Below are 14,498 nucleotides of genomic sequence, written 5' to 3'. Positions count from 1 at the left end.
AAAACTAAGTTAAGCCCACATAGCAGTCAGAGTAAAATCAGTACATAAGAAGTAACCAATGCTTCCAATAAGCCTGAATGAGTACTGTTCCCATTTTGTTCACCTGCAAGAATGCTGCATCACTTAATGAAGAAGACGGGATATAGGGATGGGCAGGTGGGAACATCAGACATAGGAAAAGCCAGAGTGGCTTTTACAAAAGTAATCATTCTGGACAAGTTTTGTTCAAAAAATTTTTAGTTACTTAAATCGCTACTTTATATTTCCACAACAGTGTTATAGCATATGTATATGTCAATTACTGTGTCCAGCAAGCTCCACAGCTGTCGTCTCCTTATCTCCAAACACCTACACCTCTTTACTGCTCCCAAAGCAGCAATTTGTGTTTAATGAAATAAAACTGGTGTGGTGTTGCAATAAGCATACTGCCTCAATTCTCACCATTTGGGCTGTTGTGTGCATTACACACCAACAAACTGAGTTAACTGATCACAGGCAACAGCAGACACAATTACCACCGGTAAATGGTGGGAAATTATTACAGCTTGTAATACCACCACATCTTCAACAAAGCACTTAACATACAAGACAACATCACCTTATGTGAGGTTGCTGAACAAGTTTTACAATTTAGCTGGGCTGTCAGAAACCAGTCACGACAAGACCGATTGATACATAACAAATAATATATCATCACTTACTGTAGTAATGCACAGCATATTGGAGACATGACAAACAGCCGAGCACAACAAAAAGAAACCTGTTACAGAGCCAACAAAATGAAGGAAACATAATATTTAATAATTTTTTTTTTGTTTTTTTTTTTTTTTTTTTTTTGCCAGAAAAGCTCAAGTTTTCGCAAAATGTAAAGATTCCCTAACTCTGAAACCACACAAACCACATTTTTTTATAAATATCAATTTTTCACTTTTTTAAATTAAATATATATTATTTATTTATATATATAGATATATCTCTTTCTGTTCTATATTAATAATATAGTACTCTACTCTCTTTACAATATTATAGTACAAATTCTAGGATTGTGAGCATTCTCTTGTGTTCATTACTCAATGCACAGTAAAACAAATGCTCTCATGTTTTTAAATGTTCTGTTGTAGCTTCTTCTCCGAGTGATTCTCGGGTGACTTGAAACAATTTCCAGTTTATGACGTGTGACCTCATTATTGTTTCTCCATTTAAGGCTTCTGACACACGCAGGTTTGGAGTCAGTTCCTACATCTGCTTTAAAATGACAATCATACAGAGTACAGAGGCTGCGATCATTTCAACAATGTATGGGGGAAATAGGAATAGACAGGATTCTATTCCTAATTCTGCTGGTAAGCTTCTATGCAACAACAGCACTTGAGAAGGAAATAGTGGGAATTTCTTGTATATACTAACAAAGATGTGGGGCAAACTACAAATCTTTCATAAAAAAAATAATACAAATTTAAAAAAAGTTACCGATACAGGGTACTCTACCTTGATAACCCATTATTTGTTATTTCATTAAATATCCTCATTTTACGAGCTCTTTGGTTCTAACTATGAGGAATTTTTTGATAAAAGAAGGACTAGAAAGAGTAGCTGCTGTACCCAATATTCCTTTATGAATTAGGCTTGCTATAAAAATATGTACCACAAAAGCATTTTTGATTTTGTGTGTATGTAAATGGCAAAAACTATATTAACATCAGTAAGTTCCTATGGTACCCATGTACACAATGGCACAACTTTTCCTCTGAATTCCAGCCAGTTCATTCACTTAGCTAACAGACAGAATAATGAAAAATCCTTCTAGCAAAAAAAAGTAACATTTCCAATATTTGGGTGACACAAAGAAAATGTTTGGTGTTATGTGCCTTCCCAGTACTCTGGTCATTACATTTTTAACGTACTTCACTCAATTTCATCTCAAAATAAAAAAGCAATATGATAACATCACTCCGTAATATAACAACAACATACAGGGAACTAAAAAAAATTATTTCATGTCGATCACCAATTAGTTATGATCAACTTTAAAACAATACATAGCACCCGAATCTCCATGTGCTTCAAAATACTCTTTCTTCTAATGAGAGAGGCCAAACAGAAATCATCAGTTTGACACACCAGGAAATACTCCTCTTCCTGGTAATTAACAATGCAATAAGCAACTGAATTAAGAGTAGAATAGATGTTAACTAAATGAAGAAAACCTCCTGTTCTCATACATAAATCTAACCAGTTGAGATATGATAACAACAAAACAATGTGGCATTTCAATGCAAAATATTTGACACAAATATTGGCGATCTACAAATCAACTCTGTAATAAAGCAGTTCTAAGTTACCATGTACGAGACCGTACTCATTCTCATTTCAGTACATACATATACACGGCATACGTATAAACACACGTGTCCCACTCGCCCCAGACACTGACACACGAGGGGCACGCAGAAGATCAGATGCACAGCTGCCATTCACTCCTGTCCCTGGTCCACAGTTTCCTCTTCACCACTCGACTCTGTTCACTGAATGCATGGGACACTGTCATGGGTAAGCTGAGAAGTCATCACACATCTCAGTTAGATTGCAGCACATTAGGCACCAGCTTGTGAGGCAGGACGAGCCAAAGCCTGCAAAGAAAGAAGAGAGGCACTATTAAGAAACGTGCCAATGACCTGCAGAAGGCAAGGTAGTGTATTGTTCCTTTACTGGCACATCCAAAACAGGCATGTAACAACTGACAAAACCCGCTCACATTAGAAAAGTTTCCGTCAGTATTGGAAATAGAAACATAAAAAAATCTTACAGCAAAAATATCTTGTTTACATTAATGATTTATGTGAGATTACTAAATGTTCATTCATGTAGGAATTACATTGTTAGCCATGCCAAACTATAAGATAGCAATTAGTTAATGTCTTGTTACCCCAAAACAAAATTTGTTATGAAACCATTTGGTGCAATGGGTGTGTATACACATCCTGCTACACCTTTCTCCAGGTGTTGTGGATGTGTATACATGTGCCAATTGGATTTTACTGCACTGCTACAGAAGTCTCAAAGCATCCTGATTTGCCGACCTCTCACCACTGTGGACACGTTACTTCCAGGTATTAGTGAACAAGAAAGTTTCGAGTATTTATCATACAACATATGTGCGTCATTGTGTGCTACCGTTTGCAGAGAACCTCATTTTGATATCTCAAATAATTTATGAGATATGACAATTGTTATGACCACACAATTTGCAATGGGAAATGACATGAACGGGCACATCGCACGCTACATTCCATCAGATATAAAACCCAGTAACTTGAAAATGAAATGAGATTCCTTCCTGGACTCAGTTTTAAATAAAATTTCGGTATCTTACCTACATTTCATTCACTGCAATGTATGAGCTAAAATCAATCATATACAATTTTTATGCAATGCATTTTTATCTCCGCAAAATCTTTAAAATTCCGTACAGTGTTTTACTTCATTTAATGCAGCACAGCACAGTAACTATGGCATATAATGGCAAGAAATTCAGTCCTTTATCAAGTGAAAATATTGAACTGTAATAGGTGCAAAAATCAAATTTTTTCAACAAACAGTTTTCAAAAAATTGTATGATAAGCATTTCATATTGGCCAGAATGCCATCTCTCAGCACAGGCACATCCATTTGGCAAGCAGTACATCCATAACAAAAGCAGCCTCAGCACAAAATGCAAAGAGCTTGTCTGTAGCAGGGAAAGGGTTAACGGGGTAAGGAACGTTCTCGTACAAATAATTTAGGAGTAAAAACAAGAAAACACACACACAAACAAAGTGCAGCTACATTGTGCTGGATAAACACAATTGTGTGTTCAGTGGCACAAGGCAGTTGCACAGGTGTGTGTGTGTGTGTGTGTGTGTGTGTGTGTGTGTGTGTGTGTGTGTGTACTGCTTCCCTTTCACGTCCTTCATCTCTTACAACTGCAGTTTGGTTTCTGTAAAAATTGTCAGTAACCTGTGCTTCCTACATTTAACCCATGCTACTTAAAGAATATCGAAAAGTGCATTCTAGTCAACATTCCGTAGGCATGTCTTCTAAGACAAGTTCTAGAGTCAGTATTGTCTCATATGTTCCTACATTCTCCAGAATCCAAATCAATCTTACCCAATTTTTCCATTCTTCTGTAAATACATTTTAACAGTATTTTGCAACCACATCTCATTAACACTCTTTAAGCACCAAACCCGTAAGATTTTTGGGCCAGGAGTCACATAAAAATCACCAGGCCCATAAATTTTACAGGCTGATACATTTAATGCATCAAAACACTGCAATGTTACTCAAACACATTTAGTCAGTGTTAAATGTTTTACAGGTGTTTAGTAACAAAAAGTGTCCAACATGGCATAGCAGTATTGTTTGCAGCCCGTAATTCATGTTAAAAACCCGTCTTTACAACCTCAAGTTCCTTACATCGCTGTTTCATTTGCAATAATGTTTCATCGAGGTTTATCAGATGCAGAAACCATGGATTTGATTAACGATACTGACACTCTGGATAATCTACAGAGTAATTCAGCTGATTCTGAATACAGTGGTGCATTTGAAGGTATATATTCACTAATTTGCAACAATTTATCACTGCTCGTAATTGTGCACAATGCACATTTCTGCTGAATGTGTTTATTCTGTTAGTATGTATGTTGTTTCATATAATGTGATATTCTCCTTAGTGAATGAGATTAATAACAACTTGTCTTCAGATGTACACGAGAATGATGTTGAAGGTGTTGGGTCAAATCCAATGGCTGCGTCATATCCAAGAAACAGTGACTGGAGTGAATTTGATACTTACTCACCTCTGCCTGTGAACACAACACCCAGGCAGATACTGGTGAATACTGACGACGTTTTCTAAATTCTTAAATCACCTAAGTGACTTCTGTAACTCAAACCCATACATTTCAATGAAGTTTCTGTCACAATGTAATAAGGTTAAGGTGTGCAGCTTTAAAATGGTACTAAATTTGCCACAATCCAATCAGCAGATCCGATGCAATGATTTTTTTAAATATTGCTAAATTGCCTTTTTTGTATGGATGGGTACATAGAACAGACCTGATACTCAATAGTTTTAAACTAAGGGTTGCATAGTATTCAGGCCACTTACCACAGTAAGATAATACAGTAGCAATGTGATGTGCATATTTTATGACCAGATGTCAGTGGCTACCTTGACCAGTATCCATGTCAACACTTTGTAAAATGAATGTGATAAAAATAGACTCTGAACAATGTCTGCTTTACAAACTTGTAAAGACTCTATGTACATTGGTACATTTGGGCATAAAGGTTCCAACCTACACATTGGCTTTATAAATGAGTTAGGACTGCTGTTGCCTCGGATCTTGTTAAAAATCCTCAAATTATATAAATATCTCTGACAATAATGGCAGATCTGGAGCTAAAATAACGTAAGTGTAGCATATAGCTCTACATGAAAAATAACAACTTTTACCTGTGAAAAATCAACAGTGTATTTTTATCAATTAATGAAAATTAAGAAGAAGATGGAGAAGAAGAACTAAGTTATTGCTTACAGAATCCAGAAAGTGTTCACAGCTTGGGACCATTATGATGACTGCAACAAAATATTGTACTTCCCTTTTGCTTAACAAACTTTATAACAAACTTTATAATACCCAAGGTACATCCACTACACATTTGGATATGGCATAAATTAGGATTTACTGGGTCATTCCTATGCAGCAGGGGAAGCTCAAATGCTAGTCTTTGTTTGAACAGCCCTTTTTAAGCACATCTCCTCCCATCTTTATTTTCTAGACCGCGACAGCAGCTTGCACTCGCTCACCTGCCGGCTACATGAGGCGGGAGCGGTTCCTGTTGAGCTGCCGGGCATAACGGCTCCCACCCGACACCCTCGAGCTGAGGATTCGCTTCTGTCGGAAGTCGTAGACTCGGCGGCAGTAGAAGACCAGCTCCGATGAGACCGAAGGCGGTGGCTGGAAGCGACTGCGTGGATTGTCCTCGGGTGGCGGCACCACCAGAGGGGGCTCACGCACTCCCTCGTCCTGGCGTCGGGCCACCTTCCGGTACCTGCCGATTGAACGAGTTAGGTGAGCAAAAATGCAGCAGAGTCGATTTACCATGTGAGGGCATGTACGGAAAAATCATGGAGTTACAGATCCAAAAAATTAATTACTAACAGATATTTGGTCAGAGGCTTTCCAAGACAGATTATGAATACTTATGTTAAAAGAATTTTTGAGACATTTTTGCCGGGCCAGAACTTACCTTCAGGAGGTGAAATATTAAGTACTGCCAATAAAAACATATAGATGTACATGGAATGTTTGGTGCCTTCCTCAGGGATGGGGGAGAAGAACAGCTTGGGGACCATTAAAAAAGAAGGAAAGTCACTCAGACCCTGGTATAAGACGAACGATTCTGTTCTGAGAAAGAGGGGTGACAACAATCAAACAGGAGGTGTCATATGAATACGGGATCAACGATAGTACACAGACAAGCAACATGACAGCTTCAGTCCACACATGATAAGGTCAGTGTGAGAAGTAAAGATGGATTACAGGAACAGATATGAACTATGTGACATTTTTCCTTGTTCTTAATTGCACTAGTCATTTCTGTCCTCTAATCAATATTTACTCCTCAGATTGTCCTCTCTATCTCTGGACTGAAACTGGCAGTGTTCACCAATGTACTATCTTTGACCCCTCCTCCTCTCTCCATCAATGGCTGCCCCCTTCATCTTTGTCAAACCTCAACCTCACAAGAGAAAGTACCCTCACATCGACGGGTCAAGAGTGACCTGCCCTTTCTTTTCAATCTTCTACATCCTAAGGACTGTAAAATGGAAAATACACTGACCAGCCAAAAAAGCGATGCACCCAGAAGGAGAGGGGGAAATGAAACAAATCTTCATGGATTGAGCGGGTATTTCAACTGTTATAAAATCGAGTCAAATTTCCAAAGAACTTGCCAGTAAGAGGCTAATTAACAGTATGATGTTGCATGCCGTCTGGCCTGGATCCGTGCACTGATTTGGTTGGGGTGAGTGTCATAAATACATTGCATCCTCTCCTGAGCCACACAGTCCCACAACTGTTGTAATTCGTCTTGACATATGAGCTGGTCCCACACTCGTTCTATTGGGGGCATCTATGTGGAACTTTCTGGCCATGAGAGTACTTCAATATCACATAGACAGTTTACAGACACATCTCATGTGTGGATGAATGTTGTCCTGTTGAAAAATGGCACCCCAATATTGGTACATGGCACATGAGGATGCAGGATGTCCATGATGTACCACTGTGCTGACACTACCAGCCAATACCTCAGGTCACCATGACACCACCTCCGCCTCTCCAAAACATTTGAAGAAGGCAACTTCTCCTCAAGTAGGTGTCATACTTGCCACTGACGGTCATCAAGGGTACAGAATAACAGTGATTCACAACTGAACACAACTAACACCATGGATCAGCAGGCTACACTTCCCAGTCACTGTACAACTGCAAATGAAGCCATTTTGTGTTGTGGTTAGGTCAGCAATTTCCTGGTCTGGCTGCTGTTAACATCTGACTAACAGTGCGCGATGATACAGAATGTCGGAGGGAGTCCATTACTCGTTTTCGGTTGGCTACCGTAGATGTGAAGGGATTTCGATGTGTACAGTGCATAACACTGCAATCCTCCTTTGTGGTGGTCAACCGGAATCTTGACAATGATTATGCTTGCTGTTATGTTGCCATGCACTCTAACATCAGACCTCGGTCACATCTGAATATCCAAGAAACCTGGGTATTGCACTATCAACCAGCTGGCCACATGAAAACCCACAATGAGGTCCCTTTCAGTCTCTGTCAGACTGTAATAATACTGTCTCACATGAGTAAGTAGCATCTCTGTGTCCTTCATGGCGATAAGTCAACATCTGACAGTGTTCATACCCCTTGTATACCCTATCAGGTCCAGTAACAACACTAATGCATTCTGGCAGCTGTTCTGAGTGTCACAGATAATTGCAACTTCCATCATTTACAAACTCACCGAAAGTGTGTACGTGTACAACATTACACTGACATCTGAAAATGTCTTCTGAATGTTTTACTCTTTAGTCAAGCAGTGTATTTAGAAGTTGCTTCACTAGCACAGGCTCAATGAAGAAACAGTGTTGCTCGACAACAATTTTTCTACTAGCTTGGTCGTGACCCATAATATCAGAAGACATTTTATGTTTTTTTATTTCATCGTCCAACACGCAGGACGAGCTCTCACGAAAACCACAGACTGCCCTCTCTTCAGCAGGCAATCGGCAAAATGTGAAATGCTGATAAGCCTACAACACAACGACTGCAGCAACTGGTTTGAGCTAAAATCTAAGGGTGGACAAATTGGCTGTACAATGTACCATCCCTGTTGTCACTTTATGGGATGTAAGGCAAGTGTGGAAAGCCTATACAAGATTTAAGTGTAAAGGCTTCCATGGCCAACATCAATGTGAATAAAATATTTTTTGACATTAGCCCTCGACATTTCAAACCTAGAACCATTATTAAACCTGATGTTTCTAATGTCTTTGTAGCAGTCCTCTTCAGGGCACCTAAGTTGCTGAAATTCTCCACTGGCAACAAATGTCAAAAAATTATGTATTAATTAATTTTATTATAAAGCAACAAAAATATCATCCTTGCCCCAGTGAGGATGGGGCCTAATACAGAAAATCAATATGTGAAATGAAATTTAATTATCATTAATTATTTCATTATGAGGGAGACACCATCATAAACTTCCCACTTCTTCACTGACACTGTCATCCGTTATTCCTCTGGCAGTTATTTCAGGTAAGTTACGTAAGTAATACTGGGTTGAAAACATTTGTAACAGTTACTCCCTGTGCACTGAAGAACAAGAAAAAATGAGTACATAGCAGCAATACTAATAATATTCTTTCAGGCTCATGACACATACACCAATGTGAGAGCTTAAATTGTATCACTGACTTATTGCTTAAATATGCAAACTAAATGGAAGATTAAAATGATATGATATTTAAAGAACATGAAACATAATGTGACATTAACTATGTCCACGGTCTCTGGTAAGCCCACTGTTACCAACCGAGAGCCGTGTCATGCTCTGCTTATGGTGAGGTGTGGGGTCAGTTTCTAAGACCTGGAGCTGCTACAGTTTCCAAGACCTGGAGCCACTACTTGGCTGTAGTTACTCCACTTGCCTTGGGAGGCTGACTGCACCCCATTCCTGTCCTCCCACCACAGAAAAATCCCTGACAGTATTGGAAATCAAACCCAGGTTCTCTGCATGGTGGTCAGCTGCACAGATCACTCAGCTAAGTAGGTGGACAGATACAGCAAAACCCTATTTTTAAGTTCCCACATTTTACATTAATTTTTGTCAGTCCCAACAGAAGTCTTATTCTCTCAATACAATGCTTCCAGATCCCACCATTAAGAATTCCATATTACAACATTTCCAGCATTTTAAGTTTTCTTCGACAGTACCATGACTTTTAACATTGATTTTCACACACATTTCTGCAAAAAGTGCATCAGGTTCCTGTCAAAAATTAGCGTCACGGCAAAGCAGAAAACACAGACTATAAACAAAGTTACTGATCACGTAATGAAGCATTAGCGTGGTAAGTGAGACATTCACTGTCGGTGTTTTGGGTCACAGCCACCTGTATTACAAGCTCACAGTTTGTAAGTGAGGTAAAGCACGCTCAGTCACTGCCTAATGATAATCACAATCTGACAATAGTTACAACCCTCCTCCCACTCATTGTGTTGTATTACAAAAGCTATAATTTAATTTGACAGTCATTTATACAAATAAACACTGCTTTTGAAGATGGCCATCTCTGTAATGGGCTTTCATGAGTCGTCGTTACTTCTGCGTGAAATATGCTATTCCATATTAGGCATGCGGTCTTAGATTTGTATAACATACTGTCAGACTTAGGAATTAGATTAGGAAATGAAACACTTAAAGTAGTAAATGAGTTTTCCTATTTGTGGAGCAAAATAACTGATGATGGTCGAAGTAGAGAGGATATAAAATGTAGACTGGCAATGGCAAGGAAAGCATTTCTGAAGAAGAGGAATTTGTTAACATCGAGTATAGATTTAAGTGTCAGGAAGTCATTTCTGAAAGTATTTGTATGGAGTGTAGCCATGTATGGAAGTGAATCATGGACGATAGTTTGGACAAGAAGAGAATAGAAGCTTTCGAAATGTGGTGCTACAGAAGAATGCTGAAGATTAGATAGGTAGATCACATAACAAATGAGGAGGAATTGAATAGAATTGGGGAGAAGAGAAATTTGTGGCACGACTTGACTAGAAGAAGGGATCAGTTGGTAGAGCATATTCTGAGGCATCAAGGGATCACAAATTTAGCATTGGAGGGCAGCGTGGAGGGTAAAAATCGTAGAGGGAGACCAAGAGATGAATACACTAAGCAGATTCAGAAGGATGTAGGTTGCAGTAGGTACTGGGAGATGAAGAAGCTTGCACAGGATAGAGTAGCATGGGGAGCTGCATCAAACCAGTCTCTGGACTGAGGACCACAAAAACAACAATGTAAGACGTAAACATTCCTCTTCAAGGTGCTCTGTAACATGATGACAATTCCCACCTTCTTTCTCACCTAGGATACCTCTGGGCCAGGTGGCCTTCTTGAGGCAACAAGCTTTTACCATGATTTTATAATTGTTATTAATTGTAAGTCTCACACTGGAACACAAACATCTTTTTAATGTGGTTTCACGAAAAACTTTTTGCTTCTGTGTTTTATTTATACCTTTGGAACAAAGAGGGAAACCCCCGCATGTGCATTTGTGTGTGTCAGCAATCAGCCACTGCCTGTGTGCTAACACACACAGATGCGCATTTCCTCCTTCATTCTGATCAGGTCCGAAGTGTAAATAAAGCATGGAAGCAATGGTCTTTCATGAAACCACATTAAAAAGATATTTGTGATCTAATGTGAGACTTATTATTGATAATCATTATAAAACTAAAGTAAATACAACTTGTAACACAATATTGCTTAAAACACTGAAGTTGGCAGTCTTCTTAAACAGAGAACAATAAGGACAAAATCTACAACTTGTTGCCAACAAAGAGGTCACTTGGCTCACAGACGTCCTGGGTGAGAAAGAGGGTGGAAATTGTCAACATGTTACAGAGCGCCTTGAAGAGGAATGTTTACCTCTGACATTAGGTTTGTACCAACCTAAGACTGTGTGCCTAGTATAGATTAGCACATTTCACGTGGAAGTAACAACTTGTGAAAGCCTATTATTGAGAGAGCTGACTACAAAGACTGTGTTTATTTGTATAAATGACTGTGAAATTAAAGTAAAGCTGTTGAAAGACAACACAATGAGCAGAATGAAGGTTGCTACTAGAGTCACAATTGTCAGAGCATTTAAGTTGCCACAACTGGAAACAGAAGACAGTTGACAGGGATGTCCTGAATTGTACCAACCCCCATGAAAAGACCTAGGTAAGAAGTTTTCTTGTCGCAAAAAAATAAAAATAATTACTGCATATTTAATTAAGAAGTCTGAAATGAAATGTGCCATTAGATTAACTTCACTAACAGTAGTCTGTAAAATTTATATTCCATATTTTCCATATCATGACTGCTTCTTTAAATGCAACAAGAGAGCTGTAATTCCAACAATGATCCCAAAAAATAGTACCTTGTTGGTGATAATAAGCAAACAAACACTAGTGTAGAAACCACATTCTTTAGTAGCTCGAGTAAGTGCCCACGAGTGAAATGATTAGAAAAAATATGAAATGTATTTCTGCGGAAGAAAAAATGGTAATTCTACAACACGTGGATTTGCATGTTGGATCGCAAGTTCAGTTAGTGAAGGACCTAGCACTTTCTGCTTCCACCCTGAATACAATTGTGAAAAATCAGCCCAAATCGATGCTAATGTGAGACACTCTGGTTCCAAAGCAAAAAAACGTAAATACATTCAGTCATCAGCATATGATTGGTTGGATAAACTTGTTGTGAAGTGATTTGTTAGCACGAGAGCATCAGGAATTCCACCAGATGGCAACATACTGAGAGAAATGGCACTTCAGTTTGCTGCAAAAAAGTGGGGACCACCAACTTCACAGCATCGAATACTTGGCTCGATAGATTTAAAACTCATCGTAACATTGTTTACATCAAACTGTGTGCAGAAAGTGTAAGTGATCGTAGTGGAATTGTGGGCCAATCGAAAAAAGAACTGTAAAATATCTTCAAAGATTATGATTCAAAAAATATTTTTAATGTTGACGAAACATCTTTTTTATAACATATTAGCAAGTGAGATCTCCTGTTTTAATAGTGAGAAATGCCACAGTGGGAAACCGAGTAAGCGCAGAATAACCAGTTTATTTATGGGCAATGCCGATGGGTCTGAAAAATTACCTCCTTTGGTAATTGCTAAATTTAACAAGCCAAGGTGTTTCAAAGATGCGAGAACTCTGCCCACTAATTGTGTTTCCAACAGCACTGCACGGATGACCAGTTCCATCTTCACATCCACCACATATGCATGAATGCTAAAGTGGGGGTAAAAAATTTGAAAATAGTGCTGCTACTTGACAGATGTCCAACACACCCTGACAATCTGCAGCTCAGAAATATTAAGTTTGTGTTCCTGCCTCCTAATTTTACGAGTGAACATCAACCTATTTCCAGGAATCATCCATTCATTTAAATGGAAATACAGAAAAATGCTTGTCCAGAAGTTTGAATTTACGTACAATTATGGCATGTGCCCAAAATCTATAACCTTATCACTTTTCGATGCTACACATTATATAGCCAAAGCATGGAGGGATGCAACTCCTTTAACTATTTCTAACTGTTTCATGATAACAGGATGAAGTTGAAATAAAAAGAAAAAAAATAAGCAGGAGCCACTGGAAGAAGATTTGTCTGAGCCTACTGATTTTTCTGTGATGTTTCAAGAGTATGTTGGTGTTAACGCTTCCATCATCACTTCATAGGTGCCAACGGTAGATAGCATCCTTACCAAACATTTTTAAGATGGGAAGATAGAGGTGATTGGTGAAGAATATGATGATCAAGAACCAGCTGTGGCAAGGAGAAGAGAAGCTATGGAAGTTACTAACATAATGAGGCAGTACATTGGTACTTCGTCAGATGATGATAAAGCATTTGATACTTTGTATACTGTAAAGAGAGAGGTAGAGGTAACTGCTCTTAGAAAGAAAAAAAGAAAAAATAATTATTTCAGATTTTTTTAAACAGGCAAAATTTAAATTGTTCTAATTTCACATCTTAAACAATATAAAGAGAATGGCAGTACAAGTAATTTATTCCATTTTGCTTGCTGTGTTTCCTATGCTTTCCTGTATTTTACACTTTCCCACATTTTACACTTTTTTGGGTCAATCTGCTAGAAAGTGTAAAAAGAGAATTTTGCTATAATATTATACTGTGCATTAGAGTCAGCCTGATGATGAGTGCAGCAAAGACGATCAAAAAATCAGTTTTAATAGTTCTTTTAGTTTTAAAATGACACAGTCTAATGCCCAAAATGATTTTATTCTGTATCGGTATAGCCAGACTTTTTACCCTGCGCCTCCTGAATAGAAGTAAAGTGTTTCATTCACAATTATATCTTACTCAGAAGCTCTTCTTGTGTATTCCCATAGTATTCAGATGGGATTCAAGTACTTTCCAGACTTCAAGTTATTAAAACAAGTACGTTAGGGCTGCCTTAAAATTCCTCTGCTTCCAATACATCAGGGCACTTGGTGAGTGGCTGTTTCAATCAGTCATACGTGCACATTTATCAAGTTCAAAATTTAGAGTGAAACCTAAATCGCGCATTTCAGACAGTTTCTAAGCTGCAAAATGGCATTTTGCCTGTTGTCGTATTACAGGTCTCCCCTGGATGCAGTGTAACACAATCTGTTTAGTTTTATGGATTAAAGTATAGCTGTACAGATATTATTTTTTTCTCTTTGAATCTTTTGTAACTGATTAGGTGCTCAATTGAGGAAAATATATTCCTGCTGCCAAGCCATCTCAACTTGTCACCTGCAAAATACAAAATAAATGAAAAACAGTCACACTCTTCTTGTAGCAATCTTTTAGAGTGGACCTAAGTCGAGAAGTGCAATTGTATTCGAATCAGATTGAAAATAAATGGTGTGTTAGTCTCATAGCTGCATTGCCCACAATATTTAAAGCAACAGAAGCAGCAACTAAAATGGGGAAAGTATTATATTATATCATGCCTCATGATTTGCTTCTGCTTACACAGCATATGTTACACTAAACTGTGAGATGTGCGTTTTCATTCTCACACTGGTTTGTAAGGTAAAATAGGCTTAAATATATGAAACTGTGAGGTATTTGGTTGTTCTCTGGGACATCTTGAAGAGGACATTGAAGGAAGTTTGAGA

At 38.3% G+C, this 14,498-nt stretch overlaps 1 protein-coding gene across 1 annotated transcript in view; it reads right to left on the bottom strand.

Moving 5' to 3' along the window:
• Positions 1-5,861: 5,861 nt before the first annotated feature.
• The window catches only part of LOC124716674 (basic proline-rich protein-like), a 124,986-nt gene continuing 116,349 nt past the window's right edge, over positions 5,862-14,498 (bottom strand). The window contains exon 9 of the mRNA XM_047243212.1: positions 5,862-6,099. Within this exon, the coding sequence (XP_047099168.1) occupies positions 5,862-6,099 (238 nt within the window). The remainder of the gene's footprint in view (positions 6,100-14,498) is intronic.

The sequence above is a fragment of the Schistocerca piceifrons genome, chromosome 9 (genome assembly GCF_021461385.2).
Source record: "Schistocerca piceifrons isolate TAMUIC-IGC-003096 chromosome 9, iqSchPice1.1, whole genome shotgun sequence".
Lineage (NCBI taxonomy): Eukaryota > Metazoa > Arthropoda > Insecta > Orthoptera > Acrididae > Schistocerca > Schistocerca piceifrons.
This window is presented reverse-complemented; position numbering and strand designations above follow the sequence as displayed.